Raw genomic sequence first — 24,409 nt, 5'->3', positions numbered from 1 at the left:
ACTTAATAATGCTGTAGCACTGCAGTTTGTGTGAAGAGTGGCATACAGTATCTAAACTGCTTTATTGCTGATGTTTGCTTGCTTGTTTTGATGCTGCATCATCTATAGGAAGTAGCAGCCTGGACTTGAGTGGAATGAGTAATGATGGCAGATGTACTTCATGTTTGTTCAGTGCTTGGAAAAAGGAAATGTCATGACTGCAAAAGTTAACTATTTTAGCAAAACACAATTACTCTGGTAACATGCACTAGTAAAGGAAAATATACCTAAGGTAACTAAACTCATAGACCTAGACATCTGTTGGCAAGAAGCTGTCAATTTGACTAGCCACAGAACAAAACTACTAGAGGAGGCATGTTCACAGTAAAGAGTTGAGGGAATAATTTATGCAAATTTTGCCAGAAGAAGTTAGCACATGACATGAAAACACAGTTGAGGGTGGGTCTTAAATATGAAATAAAGATATCACTAGAAGACTTGTCACACATAGGCCTCTAGTTGTGGCTGTAGCACCTGCAGAAGCATTCCTACTACAAAATTGTTCTAGAACTGGCATTTTAAAACAAGTTTCTTGCCTCTAAGGTTGTGGAAAAACTAAAGTGATGTACCTTCCTGAGGCTGCTTGTTGCACTGGGTTAACTATAAAACATTGATACCAGTTTAGATGTTGTATTGCTGTGCAGTGTAGTAGCAGGTGCACACACAATTAGCTGGGTATCTGTGTCAATCTTTCCCTTGGATCCTATGACTTCTTCAGTCCAGTTGTTTGTACAAATGTGGGCCATCTTGAAAATTGGAATATTAGGGCAAACAGTATAAAAAAGCCAAGAAATATTGAAGGGGTTCTAGTGTGAACTCCTAGAGCTAACCATAAAAACCTCAGCTACTGCACACAGGAGCCTGCCATGTCTGAAGGTAGGTCTGCCTTTCTAGACTGTACTTGAGAGCCAACACTCCAGCAGCCTAGAGAGGGAGGAGCTAAATTAGATGGGAGCAACTGCTGCATCTCAGTGTGTATGGGTGGGAGGAGCAGTCCCTATATCAAGGCTTGGTCACTTAAGAGGGAGGTTCTGTGCAGCTAACCCCTGGGGCAAGACTTGAGATGGTACTGACTATATTTCTTACCCCCTTATTGACTAACATGGTGACAATGAAGCCTGTATAAGTAAGGAAAAATGTTTGGGAACCTTAACTACCAGCACAGCTAGATATAGGAGTTGAACCAAGCCCCTTAAACAAGTAGCAGTTGATTATACAACAGGTTTGTTAATTGCCCTTGAGAGGTTCACATCTTTGAATCAACTGCCTCAATCACTGATAGTGCAGTTCTTGGATTCCATTTTTTGACAAACATTTCCTTTTTATGTAAAGGTGGGGAAACTGTCCTAATGACAGCCCAGGTATAGCAGAAGTAGTTTAGATTGCAATAAGCAGGTTAATACCCTACCTGCTGCTTTCCAAGGATGAGACAGACTGTAGCTGTCCTTTCCCTCCATGAGAGGTACTGAACAAATGTGGCAGAATGTCCCCTCTTACCTCCCCAAAAATGCAGAAGTCCCAGCTCTGACAGTTTTAGAAAAGATGGTAGTTAATCCCCTTCCAGTAAGTACTCTCTACACTTCCCCTGCACTCAGTAGGGGACTACTCTGGAAATTTGGCTTTCTGACACCTGTGAGGTAGGTAAGTTTCCTCCTTGTGTACAGATGTTAAGACCTATTGGTGCCTCTCACCTCTAAGGCATGCCCAATTTCAATTGTGTTCCTGAAGCAGCCTTCAGAAGAGCAAGGCTGTAGTTTAGGGTCATGGATAAGATGAAAACTACTGCTGGCCCACTGCTCTAGTTTGTATCTATATGCTGTTTTAGCAGGTGCTGAGGTTAGATAGGTACATCAGACCAATTTATGCCTGCTAGGTTGCACCCATACTATTACTTGGACTATTCAGAACACACAATCGGAGCACAGTTTTAGGCCACATTTACAATGATGTTTGAACTGGAGCCTGGAGAGGGCTAACCACAGTTAAAGGTTCTTGATGGAGCTATATTTAAGCAGTCCTCAAACCCTTTTCAGATGGGGCATAAGCATTGTATATCAGCACTTTGCTAGCAGTGGTAAAACTAGTGTCTACTGAAGGATGACACTCACAGCACTAGTTCAGATTTTATTGATATTTATCTCAAATATAAAAAGTCAAAATTCTTACATCAATCTTTAAAGAAAATCCATGCAAGCAGTTCAAAATGTTTACAATTTGTTAGGGGATTTTCCTTCAAATTTCTCTTCTCAGAACCATGTTGATAAACAAACCAACTTGGTTTTTCCTTTTGATTTTCTCCACAGGGACTTGTCAATAGGCCAACTTTGGGCAAAGTTAGTGTGCAGTAAGTCACCAAATTATGTTTTTCACTTTTAAGAGTCTCTGTGCAATACACTTGATACTTTTGCAGTGTTAAAACATCAATTTTTAAGTAGGTATTTAGTGTAACAAAACTTCCATTTCAGGAGGAGCTGAAGCTATTTCCATTGGCAATATCATCATCTATTTCATCTTAGGTCATGATGATCCCAAACCATGGCTGCTACAGGAAAACCATTGATGCAAATCAGATTCCTTTTTCTGTTCCCACAGCCAGGCAAGCATCAGAGCTGCCAGCAGCTCACTGGGGTGGGGATTAAAAATGTAAATTCTAGTCCTATTTGCACAAATAATGCATCACAGTAAGCTATAAAACCACCACTAGTTACTTCATAAACCAAACTGGAAACCTTTGTAAGAACGTGAGGAAACTGCTGGCAGTAACATGCTTTTATATATAATCTTGACAGCAGGAGCTGATGCAAAATTTTATCCTCCTTATCCCAAGTTTTACACCATCCATTTCTGTAGAATTTAACTTTAGTGTTCACTTAGACTGTTAAAAGGCTCAAACATACAAAAGGAATTTGCTAGCATGGTTTCCTGTAGCATACTTAAAGCAAGAGCCTGCACAGTATTGTCAGTTTACCTTTACTGTCACATACTTCAAAGTTCTGTGAATAGAAAAGCATAGGAAATCAAATTGAATACAGGGCTTCATTTTGAAAGCTGCATAGAGACTGAAGAGATCTGTACAACAAATGGCATTTAAGAATTCATGTGGCACTATTAACAGTCCAAATGTGTGCAACCAAAATATTAAAATATTTATAGGCAATCAACAGTTTGTTAGCAACAGCAATTCTGTACATTTTTACAGTTATCAAATACATAGAGAGCTACAAAATAAGATCATGCATTACCACTAATATCTTATACAAGTATGAGTTTTCTTTTAATCCCAGGAATCTGAAACTGTTTTGAGATGGCTTCTAGTTCATAACTGCTTCTAAGTAACTACTTTGAACTTTTGTATGTAGTTTCATGGATTATATGTTGTATAATCAAAAGAAACTTCTCAAAAGGCTCAGTTATGAGCTCAGTTTAATGTGTTAATGACTAAATGAGTGTCAATGTATATGACTGAAACATTAAATGGTTCACAGTTTCAAAAAGAGATTAGATCAACTTAAAAATCTGATGTTTCTATTACCATTAAACCATTCTGTCATTGTACATTAGACATTCTTTTCAAAGCACCTGACTTCAGCTTTCTAGATGTTTTAGTTAGTAAGTCTCTCTTCAATTCTGTAAGCCCTTCAGGACAAAAGCTAGGCAATGTTGGTGATGTTAAGATCAGAAGAATTAAAATGGGTTTAAAATCTCATGAATTGTTGAGATTTTGGCCCTCAAATACCTGAAGTCTCATGAGATCAACTGTTCATGATGATTCCACCAGTTTGTGGTGCATCCAAACTATACACAGAAGACATGCCTGCTCTTCTGGTTTTAGAAGAGACCTGGAACTAGAACCATAGGGCTAGTGCTGATTTAGGGATTTAAAAAACATCCCACCTCAAAGTTCAGGCAGCTTCTGTTTTTTGGCTCATGTTCAGGGACATCTCTAATCAGTAGTACTTATGGCCTCTTCAAAGAGCAGTTTACATGAGGTGAAACCTCAAACATTACTATCCATGGTTTAAATGCATTTATATATGGCACAAAGATCTCATTTTTCAAAAAGGATCACTTGTGGCACCAATATTTTCCTAAAAAAGTGTAACAGCACGCAGAAGTTTAATTTATAGCAGCATTTTACACAATTTGTGCTAAAAAAGTAGAAGTTGTGTATTGAGTAACAAAATGTTTAAATTACATTTACTTTCCATTTTACACTCACTATTTACCAGTTGGACTATTTACAAAGGGTTCAAATGCTATGTAAAAGAATGAGTTTACCCAAAACAGCCTTCACAAGACACACAAAGTTTACCCCAACCTCAGTTTTGGCTTTCTGCCCAGAAAGAAGAGGTGGCTGGAATTAATATTTAGATCCTAAAAATTCCAGAAGTATCTGCATGAGCTAGATGGCATTCTTTGTAGAAAACTGTCTTAATGGCACAGTGGGAAGAACATATTTGGGACCCATGGTTAAGTTCAGTTTCCATCTTTTTTGGTTGACAGGTACGGGGGGGGGGAATGGTAATTATGACAGGATGCTGTCCCAAGTTTACTCCAGTTAAGTTGTAGCATTAGCTCTACTTTCACTTCAGAGAGCAAAAGCAGTTATTTTGAACGATCAAAAATATTTTTAGTATTACAACTTTAATTGGGATATCCAGCATAGTCATTAATAAGATAACAAATTTTGGTATATCTGAAATGTCAATACCAGCCCTTTCTGCTCCTAGTCCACAGTGCCATTTCCTCTTGATTATGAGTTTGCTAATGGACTTAGACCTAGCCACATTGTTCCCTTATAGGTATGATTTTCTTCCAAACACTGTACTTTATTCTTCTATGCCACAGAAGCTACAAGAGACTCAGAACTGGAAGAAACTGATGCTATTTTTTACTAATTGAACAATCTTCGAAAACTATGGGATCGCACCCTCAGCAAAATGAATGTGAGGATATCAGAGGAAGGCAACACTTAATGATCATTGGGTGGGAAGGGGGGTGGCAGTATGTTTCAGTTTTCATATACCTCTTTCTACAATTTCTTGCATATTTGGCCAAGTACTACAAAAAGAGAAACGTTACTGCCATTTGTTCAAGAATTTTCCCACTAAATTTTTTTTTTAAAGACTACCTGACCAAAAAAAAAATTAAACCAAAATCTGGACTAAGTTCCACTTAACCCAGATGTCTTATTTTTAGCAGATGTGTAAGTTTATATATTGATAGTTTTTTTAAAAATGGCCACTTAAGGCATCTTAAAAAATTCCATATATGGCTTTAGTTTGCTGAAATACTATTTTACATTGTTAAAAGGAAAAAAGAAGTTAGTGTCTGAATGTTATGATGTATTCACACATTTTGCTGAGGACTGATAGTCAAAGATGTCTGCATGTGAACACAAATACATTCCCCCCTCCTCCACCTTGTGATGGCGCACGAGTAAAAAGGTAATCCAAATTTTTATCTCACAGTAGAGGGCAACCCAGAAGTCTGTGCAGAAGTGACATATAAAGAGTTGTTATCAGGAAGATTGGGGACCACAGAATTCCCATTGGTTGGGGAGCAGCCCAGTTTCAGTTTTTCCAGGTATTCTGCATGAACAGGCTTATGACACTGAAGAACCTTGATAGCATCTTCTACTTTAAACCATTCTCTTTTCCTTCCTGAATGAGTAATTTAGATCAAAGAAAAATATGTTACAAACAAGTTTCAATAGCAGTTCAACTACAACAGCCAGTTCCAAAAACTCCAGGTCCAAAAGCTTAAAGGTCAAGTGCAAAGCAAAAATACAATTAAGATCAAGCATCCTCTCCCCCCCCCCCCCCCCCGCAAGTGTGAAGGAAGATGGCATGTAACACAGGAGTAACAGCTGAGCAGCAGAGGAAAAGTGGTCTTTGTGCCTCCCCCTCTTCAGTGTATAGGGTCCTAAAAGGTTTGTTTCCCCGTGTTTCTTTACATTGGAAATCCAAGTTGTCTGCGCTCTGGTAGACTGACAACTGGAGAACAGGGAAGTGACATCAAGAGAAAGTTGGACAATGAAGATTTAGTCAAACTTATCTGGTTCATTGAAACTAAATAGATGCTGCTAAAACATTTTAGATACAGGGTCTCTTTTGTAGAGGTCCTATACCTACTCTATACAGTCCATCAGTTTATGCAGAATCCATGCTCTTTAAAACAAACACATCTAATCCTAATGTCTGGGAACAGGAACAGAAATTCGTGGTTGGCTTCTTTATAGCATAGGGCATGTCTACACAAACTCTTCCTGAGTGACTCCTTGTGTGGACACTTATGAAAGCAGTGCCTTTTTCCAAAGTAGCATAATCCACTCTAAGTGTTCATGCCTGAAGTTATTCTGGAATAGCTATTTCATTTTAAACATACCAGAGGGAACATGTGCATTATTCATCTGCCCTCTTCAAGATGATAGAGGGGTAGTAAATTTAACATCTGACATTTGGCAGAGGATAGATTAGTAGCAGAACTCCAGGCACTGGTAATGGATAAGGAAAAACAGGCAACTCTTGAGGAGTACCTCCAGCCAATGAGAATAGAGCAGCCAGGAAGTTTGCTGAAGCAACCCCTTTAAGTTGCTAAAATGCTCTTAAACCTCATGTCTCAGCTGATAAGACTAAATGAAGCCATCTAAAGCACAGCTGCTAAGAAGCGTTTCCTTTAAGACATATTTTTAAAATATTTGAATTAGTTAAGTATAAGTTATTCCTTTTTTTTCAAATATATTGACCAAAGTTGTATTTCTTTACCATTCATATTTGAAGATGTTTGTATATCAGACTGAATCACAAGCCCAATCCCCTTGCACTAAAATTGCAAAAATGTTGCTACTGTATCCTGAAGTCAATGTGTTCCTTGCTGGTTCAGGGAGGATATCCCAAAATGCAATGAATACTAGTATTTATTTTAACCCATACAATCTTATTTGCTACCACAAAATACATGATTGTGACACCTTTAATGATCCAGAAAGTACCAAAACATACTAAGGCAGAGGTTCCCAAACTTTTCTTATTGTGTACCGCATTCCAGATCTACCAATTGCCTGCATACCCCATATCCATCACTAATACTTTGTGTGTTCTTAACACTGTCTTCAGCCATCTGTCCATATTTCACTGTTACATATAGATATAGTTATAGTGTGATGTATAGAACCGAAAAAAACCTCTAAGTTCTGAGCTCAGTACACTGGACAGTTGCTGGGCAAATGAACCTGCACTGTATGGTGACTGGAGGTGAGGGCGCCGTACGTCAGCATCTGTGTTCTCATTGGTATATCCTGAAGTAACAAACTACCATATTTTATTTAACAAAATGTCCAGAATTGTAAAGCTTCATTTGAGTAGCCTACTATGAAAATGCAATAAATAAAATCCACCATTACATAATTTCTCCCGCACCCCCCCCCCCAGAGATGTCTTGCATATCCCCAGGGGTACACGTATCACAGTTTGGGAACCCTTGCACTAAGGGTTCTTTTATATTAAAAAAATATATATATTTCTACACTGAAAACATTATGAAAAATCTGTTAATTCTATTTTCATTCTGATGTACAACTTGCATTACATATATTGTGCTGCTATTGTAATTTTTAAAAAATTCTTTTAAAGGGAAACTGTCATGATTGACACCACTTGATGGCAAAAAACTCAATTCTATAATTTATAGTATTATGTTAAGTATTAAAATTCTAATTCCTGAAATGGGAAAGCCATCTACTAACCAAGGATACTGTTTTGGTGCAGATTCCATCAGATAACTGACCAACATACTGCTCAATGAGTGTAACATGTTAATATTTAGGTAAAACCACATGGAAGGCAGGCTAACTTGTTAGGGATATCTGTAACTGATTAAATTTAGCAAAGGGGTAGTCATGTGATACATTTCAAAAAATGCTGTTTAACTAGACTGACTACATCAGTGGTTCTCAACCTGCAGCCCATGGGCTGCTTACTGCCCAATCAGCACACAGCTGTGGCCCATAGGACATCCTCAGGGCCATACAAGTAGTATATATTGTGTGGATGCAGCCTACAACACAGTGAACTGCATATGCAGCCCACAATGGTAAATGGGTTGAGAACCACTGGACTAGATACTCCATGCATCTAAACATAACAGGCTTTAGCCAGTGAACATAACTTATCTGTACGGTTAAGATTTTTTTCACGTTTTTTTTTTACAGAAGCCTGCAACCTGTCCAGGACTTTTACTAAAAATGATTGGGGGAGGGGTGTGAGACTGCGGTCCAAGCAGGGGGAAAGAGCCCAAGCCTCACTCTGGGCGGGGGAGCCAGATGGCTCCAGGTACCCCACTGCTGGCTGAAAGCTCTGGCCCTGCCGCCCTGAGGCTGACGCAGAAAATGTCAGAGGTCTCAAAGTTACGGAATCTGTGACTTTATGATATAATCTTATCCTTCCTTATGACTAATATTGGCGTTGCTCGAGCGCTAGAGAAGTGATGAAGTATAAGTTTGACTAAAGCTAGTCAAAGTTTTTCATTAAAGTTTGATAATGGCTTTGTCATTGTTTTCTTATGACAATCAGAACACCTTTTTGTTTTCTGGAAAAAAATTGAAAGTTTTTCAACAAAAAGCAAAACTCTGCTAAAAATAGTTTTCTATAAAACGTACCCATTTTCTCAACACTTGCAATTACGACTAGACTAATTATGACTAGACAACTGGGAGTTCCAATTATGTCTAAAGTTACTGTTTATCCCATCTTATTACTTTACAAGGCCTACTTCATATATTGTGTTATTTCTATATTGTATTTGAAGGTCAAGTTTTGTACAGTTGAGGAAAACATTTACAATCATTTCAGTTTTGCCACAGATTAGGGATCTCTCCAGATTTAGAAAAGAATCCACAGTTGTAGGTTCTAGAAAATAAAACACTTCATAATTAAAGTTAGCACATAGCAAGGATAAAAACAAACTTGCCTATATTAACTGAATCCTCCCAGTCTTCCAATATTTCAGTCACTGTAAGAACATAAACGTAAGTCCTATGCTTCCGGTCTTGGTTCTGCTTGAATGTTAGAAATACAAATTTTAATTCACAGTAATTTGGAAGTTATTTTTAAAGACATACACTTTTTAAAAATCACGTTCTTTAATCTAAAGTAAATAATTTAGGTGTGCAATGTATCTGCTGGACAACAAAACCAACTCTTTTATTAACTATACTCGATAGTTATAAAATCCCTCATAAGTCTTACTATTGCAGCACTAAACACAAGAGTATTTGAACTTCCATTTTCCCATCAAACAGGAAAGCCACCCTTAGTATTGAATAGAATCAAAATTGAAAGCATAGTGGATGCTATGGTGTGAAAACTGGATGATATTAGTTTAGTTAATGCTCAAACATCTACACTTAGGAGAGAGTCCAGGAAGGACCATCATGATCATCTAGTCTGACCACATGTATAATGGAGACTATAGAATTTCACTCAGCATAGGTGAAATGGACAAGGGATTCATGAGCAAGAGAGAGTGCTCCTTAATAATTAATACTTGAATCTAGATCTACCAAATAGTAAGGTATGACTGTCAATGTTCCCTCTAATTTTTTCCATCCAAATTTTATGTGCACCACCAGTAGAAACAAAAAACCTATATATAAGTTATCATAGGGATAATTACTCCAGCCAGCACAGTTTAAGCATTTTAGAACTCACTACCCAAAGAAGTAAATTTAAGTGTAAGAAATAAAAATTATGGAAATGCACAGACCAGTCAAAACACTAAAACACCACTTTGAAAGAATAAAATTACAGAGAATATAGGTGTATTGCAGGGAGTACCAAGAAGTAACAACAACTAGTATGTGTTGGGAGGTGAGTGAGAGAGAGACACAGAGTGTGTGCTGGCTGTTGGGGAAGTTTCTGAGAGACGCCATGCATGGTCTCTCTAAGTCACTCACAGAAAGCTCTCCTGCTTCTATCCTGAGCCAGGTCCCCCCTCCCCTGCTCTGCAGAGATGGGGGCAGCACCTGACAACAGCACCCCCCTTCCCTACCCTGCACAGCCAGCAGGAGGGTCCCAGGAGCAGCTGCAGGAGCAACGTGGCTGAAAAGCAGCGCACTCGGGGGGAGGGGAGGGAGAGGAGGGAAGGGGCAGGGGGCACCTGAACACAGCTATCTGATTGTGCACAGCTCTGCTAATCAAGTGCGTGGCACTTGAATCATTCCTGGGCGGCTGCCCGACCGGGAAGCTTAGAGGGAACACAGATGACTACTATATAACAGAATACTTCTTTCACCCTGGAGGTCTGACTGGTTAGCAGATCCCACTAATCTATTAGAGTCTCTTTCCTTCTTCCCTAGTCACCCAACAGCTTACAGTTATGGGTAACTCACGGACAATAGCAAAGTAAGTACCCTGAATGGCTGCTCTTTGGGGAGCTCCAAGGACAGTTAAGGTAGAACAGAGAAACAGATTGAGCAACAGAGACAGGAGGGTTTGTAGGGGAATTTAAGTTGGCTACTGGAACAAACTGAACCATCTAACTTGGTTTGTAGTGACATATGAGACTTCTGACTTATCTACACAGGATGTTACTGTGTGGCAAGCCAAGGTGTGAATCTACAGTGTATTAGATTGCCATGCAGTATAGTCTCGTGTAGACATGCCCTAATTGTGCATATGTAGTCGGTTTTAAATAATTTAATGTTTTGTTCTAATTACTATATAAAAGTTCTAAGAAGATTGTTGGTCAACATCACTGTCATCAATTCTTAAAACCCTGTTAGAGCTGCAGGCTGATAAGCAAGTACAGTAGTGTACCCAGATCCCAGTCTAAGGGTAGAAGAATTGAGAAATTCCACACCAGGACAGGTAAGGACAAGAAACCAAACACCTAAGGTGGGCACACTCAGACTAAAAAGGGGGCAAAATGGTGTAGTTAGCCATGTAAGTGCAACAGTGATAGAGGGAACTTCTCCAATTCAGTCAACTTAGTCCTCACAGTGTAGGCATCTTTATTGCTTTACCACTGGAGTCCAGCATGTCTGCCCAAAAACAATGTAACACACGATTCAAATATGTAGTTTAACTCCTAGCTTTAACCCCTTCTCCTAAAAGGGATACTTAGTGGCTGGTTCCTTACCTTCTAGCTTTGCTTTAGAGAGGAGGCATTACAAAGTGCCTCCGATTTAGAAAGCTAAATATATTAGCTGGTAAGGAGCTCCATCCAACATGCCCTAAAATTGAAGTCAGTTATCTAGGGGAGTGAAGCTGTTTAAGGTGAGGCCATGCCTCCAACTGAAGACCCAGATAAGGGATGAGTAACTAGACAGACATGTTACAGTTGTTACCTAGACCTGCTTGTCTAGACCTGCATACTAAATTGGTGCCGCTACGATTGATGCAGCAGCACTGATTTAGTGGGTCTGGTGAAGATGCGATAAGTTCATGGCAGAGTGCTCTCCTGTTGACTTCAGTGCTCTAACTCCTCGAGAGGTGAAAGCTAAGTTGGTGGGAGCTCATCTTTTGCTGACATAGTGCAGAGCAGACACCATGCTAGGTCGATATAAGCTACATTGCTCAGTGGGGTGATTTTTTCACATCCCTGAGTGACGTAACTTACATTGACTTAAGCAGCAGCGTAGCCAGGCCTAGGAGTCCTATAGTATTAGATGTAGCCTAAAAGAAATGCTAGGGCTACACTATAAAACAATCTGAGCAATAAAGTGGAAGTAAACAAAGAATAGAGGTACCAAAGAATATTTTGGGTGTTCTCAATTGAGGGGGAATCCAGAGGAACAGGCTGCCCGCAATTAGGCTAATCCAAATGTGACTACCTTTAGGGCATGCCACAAATCCTACCTGAGTAAGATTTTGTACCAAAATGATAGTTTGTGTATATAACATACAAATTTAGGAACAAAAAAAGAGCACAGAAGATTCCAAAAAGGCTACCTATTAGGGATCTCATGCATATCTAGTTTACCTCTGAAATATTTGGATACTATGGTGACACTCGTGTGAAGAGTGGCTGAACTTGGGAGAAAATATTCACCAATCAGCATTTTATTGGTGTCTGGAAACCTACAGCTAAAGTAGATATGGCAGATGCAGTAATCTCTCTGCCTCGCTCCACGTGATTTAGGCATCAATCCATCAGTTCCATAGTATCCTCCTCAAGAGGTAAGTGTATTGTACTGTTAAAGATGTTAAAGAAACAAGGTGGGTGAGGTAATATCTTTTATTGGTCCAACTTCTGTTGGTGACATTTGACATGGAAGGTGAAAGAGGTATTTTAAGTATGGGAGACAGATTTTTGCCATTTCCAAAGATGGAAGTGTATCCCTGGGCCATTTATGTCTTAGCTGATTCAAAGTTTGTCGTTCAGCCTGTGAGTAGGATAAAATGCATTTTTTTTTTTAAGTCTGTTCACAGGCAGGTTGCTGCTCCAGATAAACTCCACCTAATATTTGATTCTGAACTTTTGTAATCTGAGTGCCTCTCTCAATATATTTCATACCACCACATAGAAAATTTGTATGTCTCTACTCAGACTGCCATTTAAGATCCAAAGAAGGAAGAAAATTTGAAGCCATCTGGGTTTTCAAAATAGAAAGAAAACAATTAGGAATGCAAGTACTCAGACATCATTTAGATATTGAAGCCATATTTGTATATGAAGCCATATCTTAACTCATGTCTTAAAACTAAATATCTGACAATCAAGTGAATTTGTTTTAATTTTAATTCTAGTTTTTTATTTGTTGATTCATAACTGTTCAACAGTCATTGCAGTTCAACAAAGTCTGACAGTCACATGACTGGAAATTTTGAAACAGGGTATCATCAACATATGGGATTGACTGCTGCACAATATGGAAAACAGACAAGAGTCAGATTAAAATAGAAGCACTTGTTTAGCTATGCTAAAAGTTACTCTGAACAGCAGTACTATATATCCAAGCTTACTATCAGCTATCTCAAGGAATTTCTGCTCTCCATGGTATAGCATATCAAAGTATGCAAGGTATATTATGTTTGTCTTCCTCTGAGGCAGTTATAGGTTTCTAAAAACACTTGTTAGGACTTCAGTTCTGAACTTGTAAAACAGTTGGCATAACCACCATCTAAAATAGAGCTACATTCACCGCATTGCTTGGTGTGTTATGTCATCAGCCAAGCTACTGTCTGAGAATCAGTCCTTGAGAGGCATGGTTTCGGGAGGTAAATAAGGTGGAAATTGAGAACTATTTTCAGGGTCTATGTAAAATAAGATTTGTAATTTTTAAATCTATTCTTTAACAATCTGTAATCCTAAACATTAATTTTCTTTAAAGAAGCAAAGTTATACTGAGACGATTTTCTTGTTGACAAATTTCATCTATCGTTTTACTTACTCCAATTTAGTTTAAGATCACACCGCTTATTTTTCATACTGGCAAGGCGTTCAAGTGCATGTGTTAGATTTCAGCCATGAAATAATGGTAAAATTATCACGTTAGAACCTTTTGTAGTAGATGTAATTCACTCTACCTTTCTTTATAAGTTAATTTCCTGTGCCAGACAGCAACCATTAGTTTTATATAGAACACCTTCTCCTAATAAAACGGTTTTCATACAATGGCCAGTCAATGCAATATGTTCACCATGTAAGCTATTTATTTACAAGTACCTGGCAAGGCTTTTATATGGCAGATATAATTAACACATCTACTCAAGCTTTGCTTTGATTGTGGAGCAGAGGAAGACTCAACTTGTCTTTGAAACTATTGATCTGTTACTCTTTTAAAGGGATAAAGAACCTAATATCTGGCCTGCTACAGTTGCAGCCAAAGTTGAAAGTAACTATAGCAAAAATTAGAGGTTTTATTCTCCAATTCTTTGTGAGCATTTGACATTATTTTGTATCATCAGTTCCCCATTTGTGTGGGTCTGCCACAAAGCATCAGGGTAAACATTTTTTAAAAATAGGATAATAGTGACTGTCAAGCTACAAAAATTGGAAGATGCAGTTGTAGTACCAGAAGTTAAAAAGTAACTCAAGCTGACTAGATTGGGTCCCTTTGTCACCCACACTTCAAGGACAATTTTTTTTTTTGGCGCTTTTGAGAAAGCCTGATTTTTAGAATTGATTTTTTAAATCTCCAATATACTAAGAATGTTCAATCTTGTCTTGTGTGAAGCCAAAAGTAAAACCAAGGAAATGGACTGAAAGCTCTCAGAGACCTTAAAAGGACTAGGTATTGAATCTGAGTTGCCCCCACTGATATTTTAACGCTTTTTTTTTCCATCTTTCATATGAAGCACCAGAGATGGCCACAACTGGAGAAGGGACATAAGATGGTATTGACCAGTGGTCTAAGGTGGTATCAAAGCATTCTTTCAGGTCTTGCTCACGTGCTCAACAACTAACTGATGCCCATACTCAGGGTCAGGAAGGAATCCCGTCCTCCCCCCGCCAGACTAGCAGTGACTAGGTTTTAAAAACACAAAAACAAAAAACAAACCAAGAAACCCCCCGGCAGCATGGGACTAGTCGCTTGCTAGAATCATCTGGGTCTCATTCTTAGATTTCAGGGGCTTCAGGCACTGGTTCACTGCCATCTCTTCTGTTCTATGTGGCATACAACAGAGAAGTCTTACGAGGACAGTAATACTTTGGTTTAATTCCAGTGGGCTTTGAGTGTGCAGGTGGCTGGGTAGTGTTCAGTGACCTGTGATATACTGGTGGTCAGACCAGATAATCTGGTGGTCTTTTCTGGCCTTAAGATCTATGGCTATTTTAGAAAGTTGGGTGTTGAAGAAAATGTTTAGTCTGAATTAAAAAGCCTCTCCCCAGTCAGTCTGGTTTCACTTTTTTGGTTTCCAAGTGTCAAACTGATTAGTACTTCAGATATCCATACATTTCTTCCAGGAAAATAGGGAAGAGAACACCTGGATTCCCAACATCTTGAAGACTTTTTACTTTCCAGGCCCTACACATCAGAGAAGCAAAAAAGCACAAGCCCATTTCCCCACCTCCTTTTCCAACCACTTTAAATCTACTTTGTAAGAGTAAAACAAGTAACACTTGACTTTCTTGGAGAACTTCAAATCTGATACTACTGCACAGATGTTGGTTTCACCAGCCTATCAACTTGCACAGTCGACACATCTGTATTTAGGTATGTGGGTTTGGGTTTTTTGTGGTTTGTTTTTAAATAGCTCACCTCAAATATCCCCAGCAGTCTGCCTAGTTTTCCCTTTACTCCAGCCTACAAAAGAAGAAAAAGAAGAAAGTGTTACCATGTCAGTTTTTTTAGTTCAAAGCTGAAGTCTGACTTGTGCTATTGTAATGGAGTCGCTACAAGCCATATAAAAATGGATTACACAATTTTATCAGAAGATACTGTAGAATATTAGTTCATAGAAAAAATTTATCTAGACACCATTATATTACTTCAAAATGACCCCAAACTTTCTGGCATCCGAATATGCTTGTGGGGCAAAAAAAAATCTGTCTATTCAATAATTTGTGGGCCTAATAGGAATAGGAAGATACATATCTGATCTTATTGACTTAAGGTGGTGGGCAAGAGCATATTAGCTCCAAAGTGCAGAGAACAAAGAATAGCTGACCTCACATATGCATCCAGACCTAAATGTTATTTTATTTGCCACGTTCCTTGTAAGCTATTTACACATTTGTAAGAAACCAAATGGGGGACATAGTGAGTTAAGGTGAGTAGAATGAAATAAATGGAAGTATTAGAGGCATACTTTACCAAGGCTGAGCAATAAATTCAAACTAAAGAACCAACAGAAACCCCTTTAACAGGTCAATAGTCATTCCATAAGAAGTAGAACTCCAGCTAGTGATGTCCAAGAACACTGTCAACAGCTATGGTAAAGCAAAAGGCAGGACTCTAATACCATTTTAGGATACTTGATATAACAAGCAGAGTTATGTGAATTGCCCTCACACAATCTGGACATAATAATTACATTGTACATGGTTCACAAATACAGATTTAAGTCATGCACGAATCTACATTCGGGATCCCCACACCTGTAGTTTACATCTCTATCTAGTTAGCAATGCTACAATGCTAAAATTCAGAGAGTTTTATTTTAGAAATAGCTTCTCAGCACACATCACATACAAGAGAAATCACTATCTACCTAGTTTTCTCCAGTTTCATATGTACAAGTAGTTTGAGATATTTCCAGTGAAGAGGCATTATTTATGCTTTACATTTAGGTTTGGATTTGCAGTTTGTTCAGATTACTTTTTTACGACTCAAGGGTAGCAAACCCATTTGCAGATGAGGCTATAACAAAGGGCTTTTGTACATTTGAAATGTTGCAGCTGCAGCAGTGCTGCTGTAACACTTCAGCAGAAATGCGACCTATGCCAATAGGAAGGGTTCTCCTATTGGGGGGAGAGGTGGTAGCTAGGCTGATGGAACACTGGTTGTTCGGTCGGCTTAACTAGGCCTCTCAGAGTTGTGGATTTTCACACCCCCAAGTGATGTATTTAAGCCAACTTAGTTTTCTACTATATACCAGGCTTAAGTATGGCCTTGTGATATAATGTATATAATACATGAATTCCCAGTACTGTAAAATAATTTTCTAGCCTTCATTCCCTATTTCCTGTACTAGCTAAAGAATCAGAATAATTGATGGCGTCTTATGCCTTTGAGATATTTAAGGAAGAAGATGGATTTTAATGAGAAGCTCAGACAGGAGACAAAAGTGAGTAGAGGTTTTAACAAGCTGCTAAGAGACACTGCATATTGCTTTATAGTGAGCTCTCACGACCACTAAAGTGAACAATTTTTTTTTTTTTTAATTAAAACAAAGGCAGATGGCTGGTGTCCTTTATGAAGCATCTTTGGACGATTAGAACTGAGCTCAGTCCTAATCCAGGCAATGGGAGTTTTGCCACTAATTTAGTAATAAGATTGGGCCTGAAGTTACTGCAGAATACACAGCCAGCTGCTTTGAATGCACAACAACTTGCTAGAACTATTACTACACAGCTTTGAGCACACTTAATAAAAAAGTTAATATTTAGGTGTTTAAAAAAATAAGGTTGACCTAGCTACATTGCTCACAGTTGGCAGTTTCACACCCTACCTAATGGAGTTGGGTTCACTAACCTGCACTGTAGATACAGCTAGGCTGATGGAAGAATTTGTCCATTGACCTAGCTACCACCTCTCACAGGGGTGGATTTACTAATAGAAAAACCTTGTCATTGTAATAAGTATCTATGCTACAGCAGCGAAGCTGCAGCGCCACATATGCCCTGCTGTAGCTGCTTGTAGTGTAGTCATACCCTCAATGAAGACTGCAGTGAGCCTTCTGTTGAGCACACTTACTAAATAATGCTTTGTATACCACTGAACAATACAGCGGAGACTCAGAATATTTACTGCCTTATGTAATTCATTGGAGGTCCCTGTGTCTATTGTAACTTCAGATGGAATTTTTCTGGTTGTTCTGCTCTGATTAAGTGCAGCTGCCCAGACATTCTTATTTGACCAGTCTACACTCCCAGTGTATGGCCTGGGCTACACTCGCGTCCAGACGAGACGTGAAATCAATCCCCAATACATCGAACCAGGGCCAGCTCTAACTTTTTTGCAGCCCCAGGCAAAAAAGAAGAGAGCTGCCCTGCCGTACCCCCGCTCCCCTCCGAGCGCCGCGCCGCCCGAAGCCCCGCGCCGCCCGAAGCCCCCACTCCTGAGTGCCGCACCGCCGAATCAAAATCGAGCACCGCCCTGCCCCAAGGTGCCGCCCCAAGCACGTGCTTGGTCGGCTGGGGCCTGGAGCCGGCCCTGCATCGAACACTAGCCGCCGATCCGGCAGGTAGTATAGACGTACCCTATAAGTAAAACTTGGCAATTTAGTAAATTGCCTGAAATACAGAAACCTGTATTTTTAATTATATCCTTTTTAGCATGTGGCAATTCTAAACTTTATTGTACAAGATCAGAAGTATTCATTTTTATTTTCTCCAGAAGTTCTTCTCTTGCCACTCCTAGAATCTGAAGTCTGAAAGAACCAGCTATTCTGTAGTAAAAACGACAGTTTACTGGAAGTAAAGTTAATGGAGAGTGTGGCTACAGTTGAGGCAAATGTATTTTCTTCATAAAGGAAACCTGTTGGTTCTCTTCTCTAACTGGACCAAGATTTGTCATTTGAGAAAGTCAGAAAAATGTACAACAAGAGTCATGCAATTGGAATTCCATAGAATGGTTCAGTGAACTGAGAAAATGGTGTCATTCCAGAAGCTACCCTATTGACAACTTTTTTAGTATACAGTTCGGTTATGTTTCATCTGATCCAGAAAAGCTTTAAGTAAATTGAGATTTGTTTTGCTTGCTTGTTTTTCAACTTTGTCCCGACTCTAAAGCACCCTAGTCTGACAGACCATGTTAAATTGGGTTCCAGAAGTCTGGCAGAGTTAGATTAGCGAAGATGGTGTCGCCAGGAGGGCTTTGGCTTCTTCGACCACGGGATGCTTTTCAAGGAAGGACTGCTAGGCCGAGATGGCATTCACCTTTCAAGGAGGGGAAAGACCCTATTTGGGCACAGACTGGCTAACCTAGTGAGGAGGGCTTTAAACTAGGTTCGACGGGGACAGGTGAGCAAAGCCCACAGGTAAGTGGGGAACATGGAGACCTGGGAGATGGGTCAGAAACGAGAGTGAGTGTGGGCTACATTGGCAGAGAGAAAGGAGGGTCAGGACAAAACTGGGAGGCAAGATCAAACCAGTATCTTAGATGCCTATATACAAATGCGAGAAGTATGGGTAATAAGCAGGAGGAACTGGAAGTGCTAATAAATAAAAACTACATTGTTGGCATCACTGAAACTTGGTGGTACAATACACATGATTAGAATGTTGGTGTGGATGGGTACAGCTTGCTCAGGAAGGATAAACAGTGGGGAAAAAGGAGGAGATGTTGCCTTATATATTAAAAAAGTACACACTTGGACTGAGGTGGAGATGGACAGAGGAGATGGAAGTGTTGAGAGTCTCTGGGTTAGGCTAAAAGGGGTAAAAAAAACAAGGGAGATGTCATGCTAGGAGTCTACTACAGGCCACCCAACCAGGTGGAAGAGGTGGGTGAGGCTTTTTTTAAACAACTAACAAAATCATCCAAAGCCCAAGATTTGGTGGTGATGGGGGACTTCAACTATCCAGATATACGTTGGGAAAATAACACAGCGGGGCACAGACTATCCAACAAGTTCTTGGACTGCATTGCAGACAACTTTTTATTTCAGAAGGTTGAAAAAGCTACTGAGGGAAGCTGTTCTAGACTTGATTTTAACAAATAGGGAGGAACCCATTGAGAATTTGAAAGCAGAAGGCAGCTTGGGTCAAAGTGATCATGAAATCAGAGTTTGCAATTCTAAGGAAGGGTAGAAGGGAGAACAGCAAAATAGAGACTATGGATTTCAGGAAGGTGGATTTTGGTAAGCTCAGAGAGCTGATAGGTAAGATCCCATGGGAATCAAGACTGAGGGGAAAAACAACTGAGGCGCGTTGGCAGTTTTTCAAAGGGACACTATTAAGGGCCCAAAAGCAAGCTATTCCGCTGGTTAGGAAAGATCGAAAATGTGGCAAAAGACCACCTTGGCTTAACCACGAGATCTTGCATGATCTAAAAAATAAAAAGGAGTCATAAAAATGGAAACTAGGACAGATTACAAAGGATGAATATAGGCAAACAACACAGGAAGGCAGGGGCAAGATTAGAAAGGCAAAGGCACAAAATGAGCTCAAACTAGCTACAGGAATAAAGGGAAACAAGACGACTTTTTATCAATACGTTAGAAGCAAGAGGAAGACCAAAGACAGGGTAGGCCCACTGCTCAGAGAAGAGGGAGAAAGAGTAACAGGAAACTTGGAAATGGCAGAGATGCTTAATGACTTCTTTGTTTCGGTCTTCACCGAGAAGTCTGAAGGAATGCCTAACATAGTGAATGCTAATGGGAAGGGGGTAGGTTTGGCAGATAAAAAAAACAAAAAACAAGTTAAAAATCACTTAGAAAAGTTAGATGCTTGCAAGTCACCAGGGCCTGATGAAATGCACCCTAGAATACTCAAGGAGCTAATAGAGGAGGTATCTGAGCCTCTAGCTATTATCTTTGGAAAATCATGGGAGACAGGAGAGATTCCAGAAGACTGGAAAAGGGCAAATATAGTGCCCATCTATAAAAAGGGAAATAAAAACAACCCAGGAAACTACAGACCAGTTAGTTTAACTTCTGTGCTAGGGAAGATAATGGAGCAAGTAATTAAGGAAATCATCTGCAAACACTTGGAAGGTGGTACGGTGATAGGGAATAGCCAGCATGGATTTATAAAGAACAAATCGTGTCAAACCAATCTGATAGCTTTCTTTGATAGGATAACGAGTCTTGTGGATAAAGGAGAAGCTGTGGATGTGGTATACCTAGACTTTAGTAAGGCATTTGATACGGTCTCACATGATATTCTTATCGATAAACTAGGCAAATACAATTTAGATGGGGCTACTATAAGGTGGGTGTATAACTGGCTGGATAACTACTCAGAGTTGTTATTAATGGTTCCCAATCCTGCTGGAAAGGCATAACAAGTGGGGTTCCGCAGGGGTCTGTTTTGGGACCGGCTCTGTTCAATATCTTCATTAACGACTTAGATATTGGCATAGAAAGTACGCTTATTAAGTCTGCAGAGGATACCAAACTGGGAGGGATTGCAACTGCTTTGGAGGACAGGGTCATAATTCAAAATGATCTGGACAAATGGTCTGAGGTAAACAGGATGAAGTTTAACAAAGACAAATGCAAAGTGCTCCACTTAGGAAGAAAAAAATCAGTTTCACACATACAGAATGGGAAGAGACTGTCTAGGAAGGAGTATGGTAGAAAGGGATCTAGGGGTTATAGTGGACCACAAGCTAAATATGAGTCAGTGTGATGCTGCTGCTGCAAAAAAAAAAGCAAACGTGATTCTGGGATGTATTAACAGGTGTGTTGTGAGCAAGACACGAGAAGTCATTCTTCCGCTCTACTCTGCTCTGGTTAGGCCTCAGCTGGAGTATTGTGTCCAGTTCTGGGCACCGCATTTCAAGAAAGATGTGGAGAAATTGGAGAGGATCCAGAGAAGAGCAACAAGAATGATTAAAGGTCTTGAGAATATGACCTATGAAGGAAAGCTGAAAGAATTGGGTTTGTTTAGTTTGGAAAAGAAGACAGAGGGGACATGATAGCAGTTTTTAGGTATCTAAAAGGGAGTCATAAGTAGGAGGGAGAAAACTTGGTCACCTTAGCCTCTAAGGATAGAACAAGAAGCAATGGGCTTAAACTGCAGCAAGGGAGGTCTAGATTGGACATTAGGAAAAAGTTCCTAACTGTCAGGGTGGTTAAACACTGGAATAAATTGCCTAGGGAGGTTGTGGAATCTCCTTCTCTGGAGATATTTAAGAGTAGGTTAGATAAATGTCTATCAGGGATGGTCTAGACAGTATTTGGTCCTGCCATGCGGCAAGGGACTGGACTCTATGACCTCTCGAGGTCCCTTCCAGTCCTAGAATCTACGAATCTATGAACAGCTTTTGTGCTGACATGTTACTTAGGACAGTTTTATGGCAATTCTTCAGCATTAAGAGAAAGGGGAGAAGATTCCCCTCAGTGGTACTCTAATAGAACACCACTGGCATCCAGCACCAGGTTTCAGTTGTTAAGAATGTTCTGCATAAGCAACGCTACAAGTTGGACTGATCAATATTGAATATCTTTATGCTTATGGGGTAAGCTTTTCCTATTAAATCCTAAACAGACAATATGCTCCTGAAGATAAGTGAACAGGCTTCTCTGAAGAAAAATAGGTTTCAGAGTAGCAGCCGTGTTAGTCTGTATCCGCAAAAAGAAGAACAGGAGTACTTGTGGCACCTTAGAGACTAACAAATTTATTAGAGCATAAGCTTTCGTGGACTACAGCCCACTTCTTCGGATGCATATAGAATGGAACATATATTGAGGAGATATACATACACACATACAGAGAGCATAAACAGGTGGGAGTTGTCTTACCAACTCTGAGAGGATTCTATATGCATCCGAAGACGTGGGCTGTAGTCCACGAAAGCTTATGCTCTAATAAATTTGTTAGTCTCTAAGGTGCCACAAGTACTCCTGTTCTTTTTTGAAGAAAAATAGTAGGTGGCATTCTATTTGATTTCTTGATTTCCACTGAACAGCAAGTGTCTCAAGCTACTATGCATATAGTGGTTTAAACATGTGTTAAGTAGCTATGGGTAGCTTCTTTGAAGAACTGAATTGAAAAGCATTTCCCTGTCCTAATTTTGAGGAAAGGCCAGGAATATACACTAGCAGGTTCTAGTAAAATCCAGTCTTAAGAGCTTCCATTTGAACAACTAACCATGACTGGGTTAAGTAGGATAAGCAGTCAGAAGCCACTGACCGAAATTTTTTTGGGGGGGGGTTATAGTCCATCTCCAGTGCTCTAGTTTGCATAAAGAGAAGTGTAGTTTTTGTTGGAATCTGTCCACTAGTTACAACAGAAAAGGTGAGAATGAAGTTGAATTGTTTGTGATTTTCCTTGTAGAATTTTGTCTGTACAAGTGCAATAGCAAGTTAGAAACTTTATTCAGGTTTTGGGAGTCAAATAGTCAGTGTTAGCTTGTTACTCCTATGCAGGATAGGACTGTCAAGTCACTGCTTTGAAATACCTCTTTGCAGTTTTGAAGTGTCTGATGCCAGAAAGTTTCCTTTAAGACATTCCTTTATCAGATTTTATGCATTCCCAAATATCAGTGGCCTTTAACATGCATCTAAATTGGAAGCTACATTCAGTTTTAGCCTGTAATCTTTCAGACCTAGCTAGGAGTCATAAGCCATCAGCTGATTCTCTCTGGCAACAGTACTGACAGTCTTACCTCCTGTTTCCTATAGATGGAGCAAAGCCCATGCTGTAGTTATCTAGTTTAGTGAAGCAAACTTCTGTATGTAACAGTTAAAAGCTTTGACGTTTGATTTTGTGAGCTGAAATTAATATGGCATCCAAGCTTTGCCAGATTTATATCCCAAAGATGCTGAACCACCAAGCAGTAATTTACTTTCTGATGTGACACTATTCTGCACTTGTTTGCATGCTCAAAAAGTAAAATCCAATGAGTTTCTCCTGCAGGAAACACAACTGCTGCAAATAATGCAGAACTGCAGTTAGATATATCACATACTGCAGAACACTTTTTAGGGAAAGTGTTTGTAGGCACTTCTGTAACCCTCCAGCACTTGTGTTTTATTATTTTCCATGTATTTAAAGAACTGCTGGATTGAGTTTCCTAGTCTAAATTAATCCCCTATGAAAGTTCTCTCAGACATGGGACTACCAATACATTAAATTTCGTTGCACCAGTGAAACGTAGCTGTTGCAGAAGGTTATGTTTGCAGAGAAGAGGGAGAATAATCAGGTGTTTACAGCTAATAGAGATCTTCTAATATAATTATATCTCTATCCTTGTATCCAATCTTCTACAATGCCAAGACTCACTTTGTTTTGGGCACTCTTATTTAAGTTTGCTGAGACACAGGGCCTGGTCCTTTCAGCTGGCCAATCCGTCACTACTTTTGGAGACCCTTCCCTTTTGCAATCACAGCCTGTTTTATTTCCATCCTCCATACTTAAAGAATGAAACCCTTGATTAATTAAGTGAAATCCTTAATTACTGGAATGGCTTGCCAAGGCCTCTTCCTTAACCCATATTTTTTTAAAGTGCTGTTTAAGATGTTTTGCATTCCCTTTTAAGTATACTCAGATGCCTCATTATATGGATATTGGTACAAGGGACATACAAAGTTTCTTTCCTCTAAATGCAATCTACAATAGAGAACTCAAGGTGTCAAGGGCTCTTAATTGTTGTTTGTCAGAGGACGAAGCCATCCTTTAAGGCTCGTTTTACACTATAAAAAACAGCAATTAAACCTGGAATAAGAGTATGATTTAAAATGCAAATTAATTTAATTGAAGTCCAGATTAAATATTTGCTTGCAATACCTAAATATTTTAAATCTGTAGCTTTTATGATTTTAAATAAAAGGTTGAAAGCATGCCAGTGCAGATTGCAGTCTCACACACCTAGGCAGAAAGCTTACCAAAGAAACCAGCTAGTGTCTACTTCTGTTCAAGAGACACATGCAGCCAGGGTAGGATCATGTCAATATGCAGCAATACAGCTATCAGTACCTCTCAAACTGCTGTCTTGTTCTCTAGAAACTTCAGCTTTCATTTAAAATAAAGCTAGTTACCATAGTTGGAAAAAAGCATAAAAGCAAACTAGTTTAACCAATGGAGAGATGTTTTG

The 24,409-nt window shown here is 39.4% G+C and overlaps 1 protein-coding gene across 2 annotated transcripts in view; it reads right to left on the bottom strand.

The window, feature by feature from the left end:
- Positions 1-2,150: 2,150 nt before the first annotated feature.
- Positions 2,151-24,409, bottom strand: part of NUDT4 (nudix hydrolase 4) — a 42,377-nt gene continuing 20,118 nt past the window's right edge. Inside the window, exons 3-5 of one of the 2 annotated variants that reach the window (XM_065574029.1) lie at positions 15,245-15,289; positions 9,006-9,097; positions 2,151-5,698 (exon numbers count right to left, since the gene is read on the bottom strand). In XM_065574029.1, the coding sequence (XP_065430101.1) occupies positions 5,500-5,698; positions 9,006-9,097; positions 15,245-15,289 (336 nt within the window). In that variant the 3' untranslated portion in view covers positions 2,151-5,499. The remainder of the gene's footprint in view (positions 5,699-9,005; positions 9,098-15,244; positions 15,290-24,409) is intronic. The other variant, XM_065574071.1, reaches the window with a different exon arrangement.

Source organism: Chrysemys picta, chromosome 1 (assembly GCF_011386835.1).
Source record: "Chrysemys picta bellii isolate R12L10 chromosome 1, ASM1138683v2, whole genome shotgun sequence".
Classification (NCBI taxonomy): domain Eukaryota; kingdom Metazoa; phylum Chordata; order Testudines; family Emydidae; genus Chrysemys; species Chrysemys picta.
The sequence above is the reverse complement of the archived record's forward strand: the minus strand, read 5'-3'. Positions and strand labels throughout refer to the sequence as shown.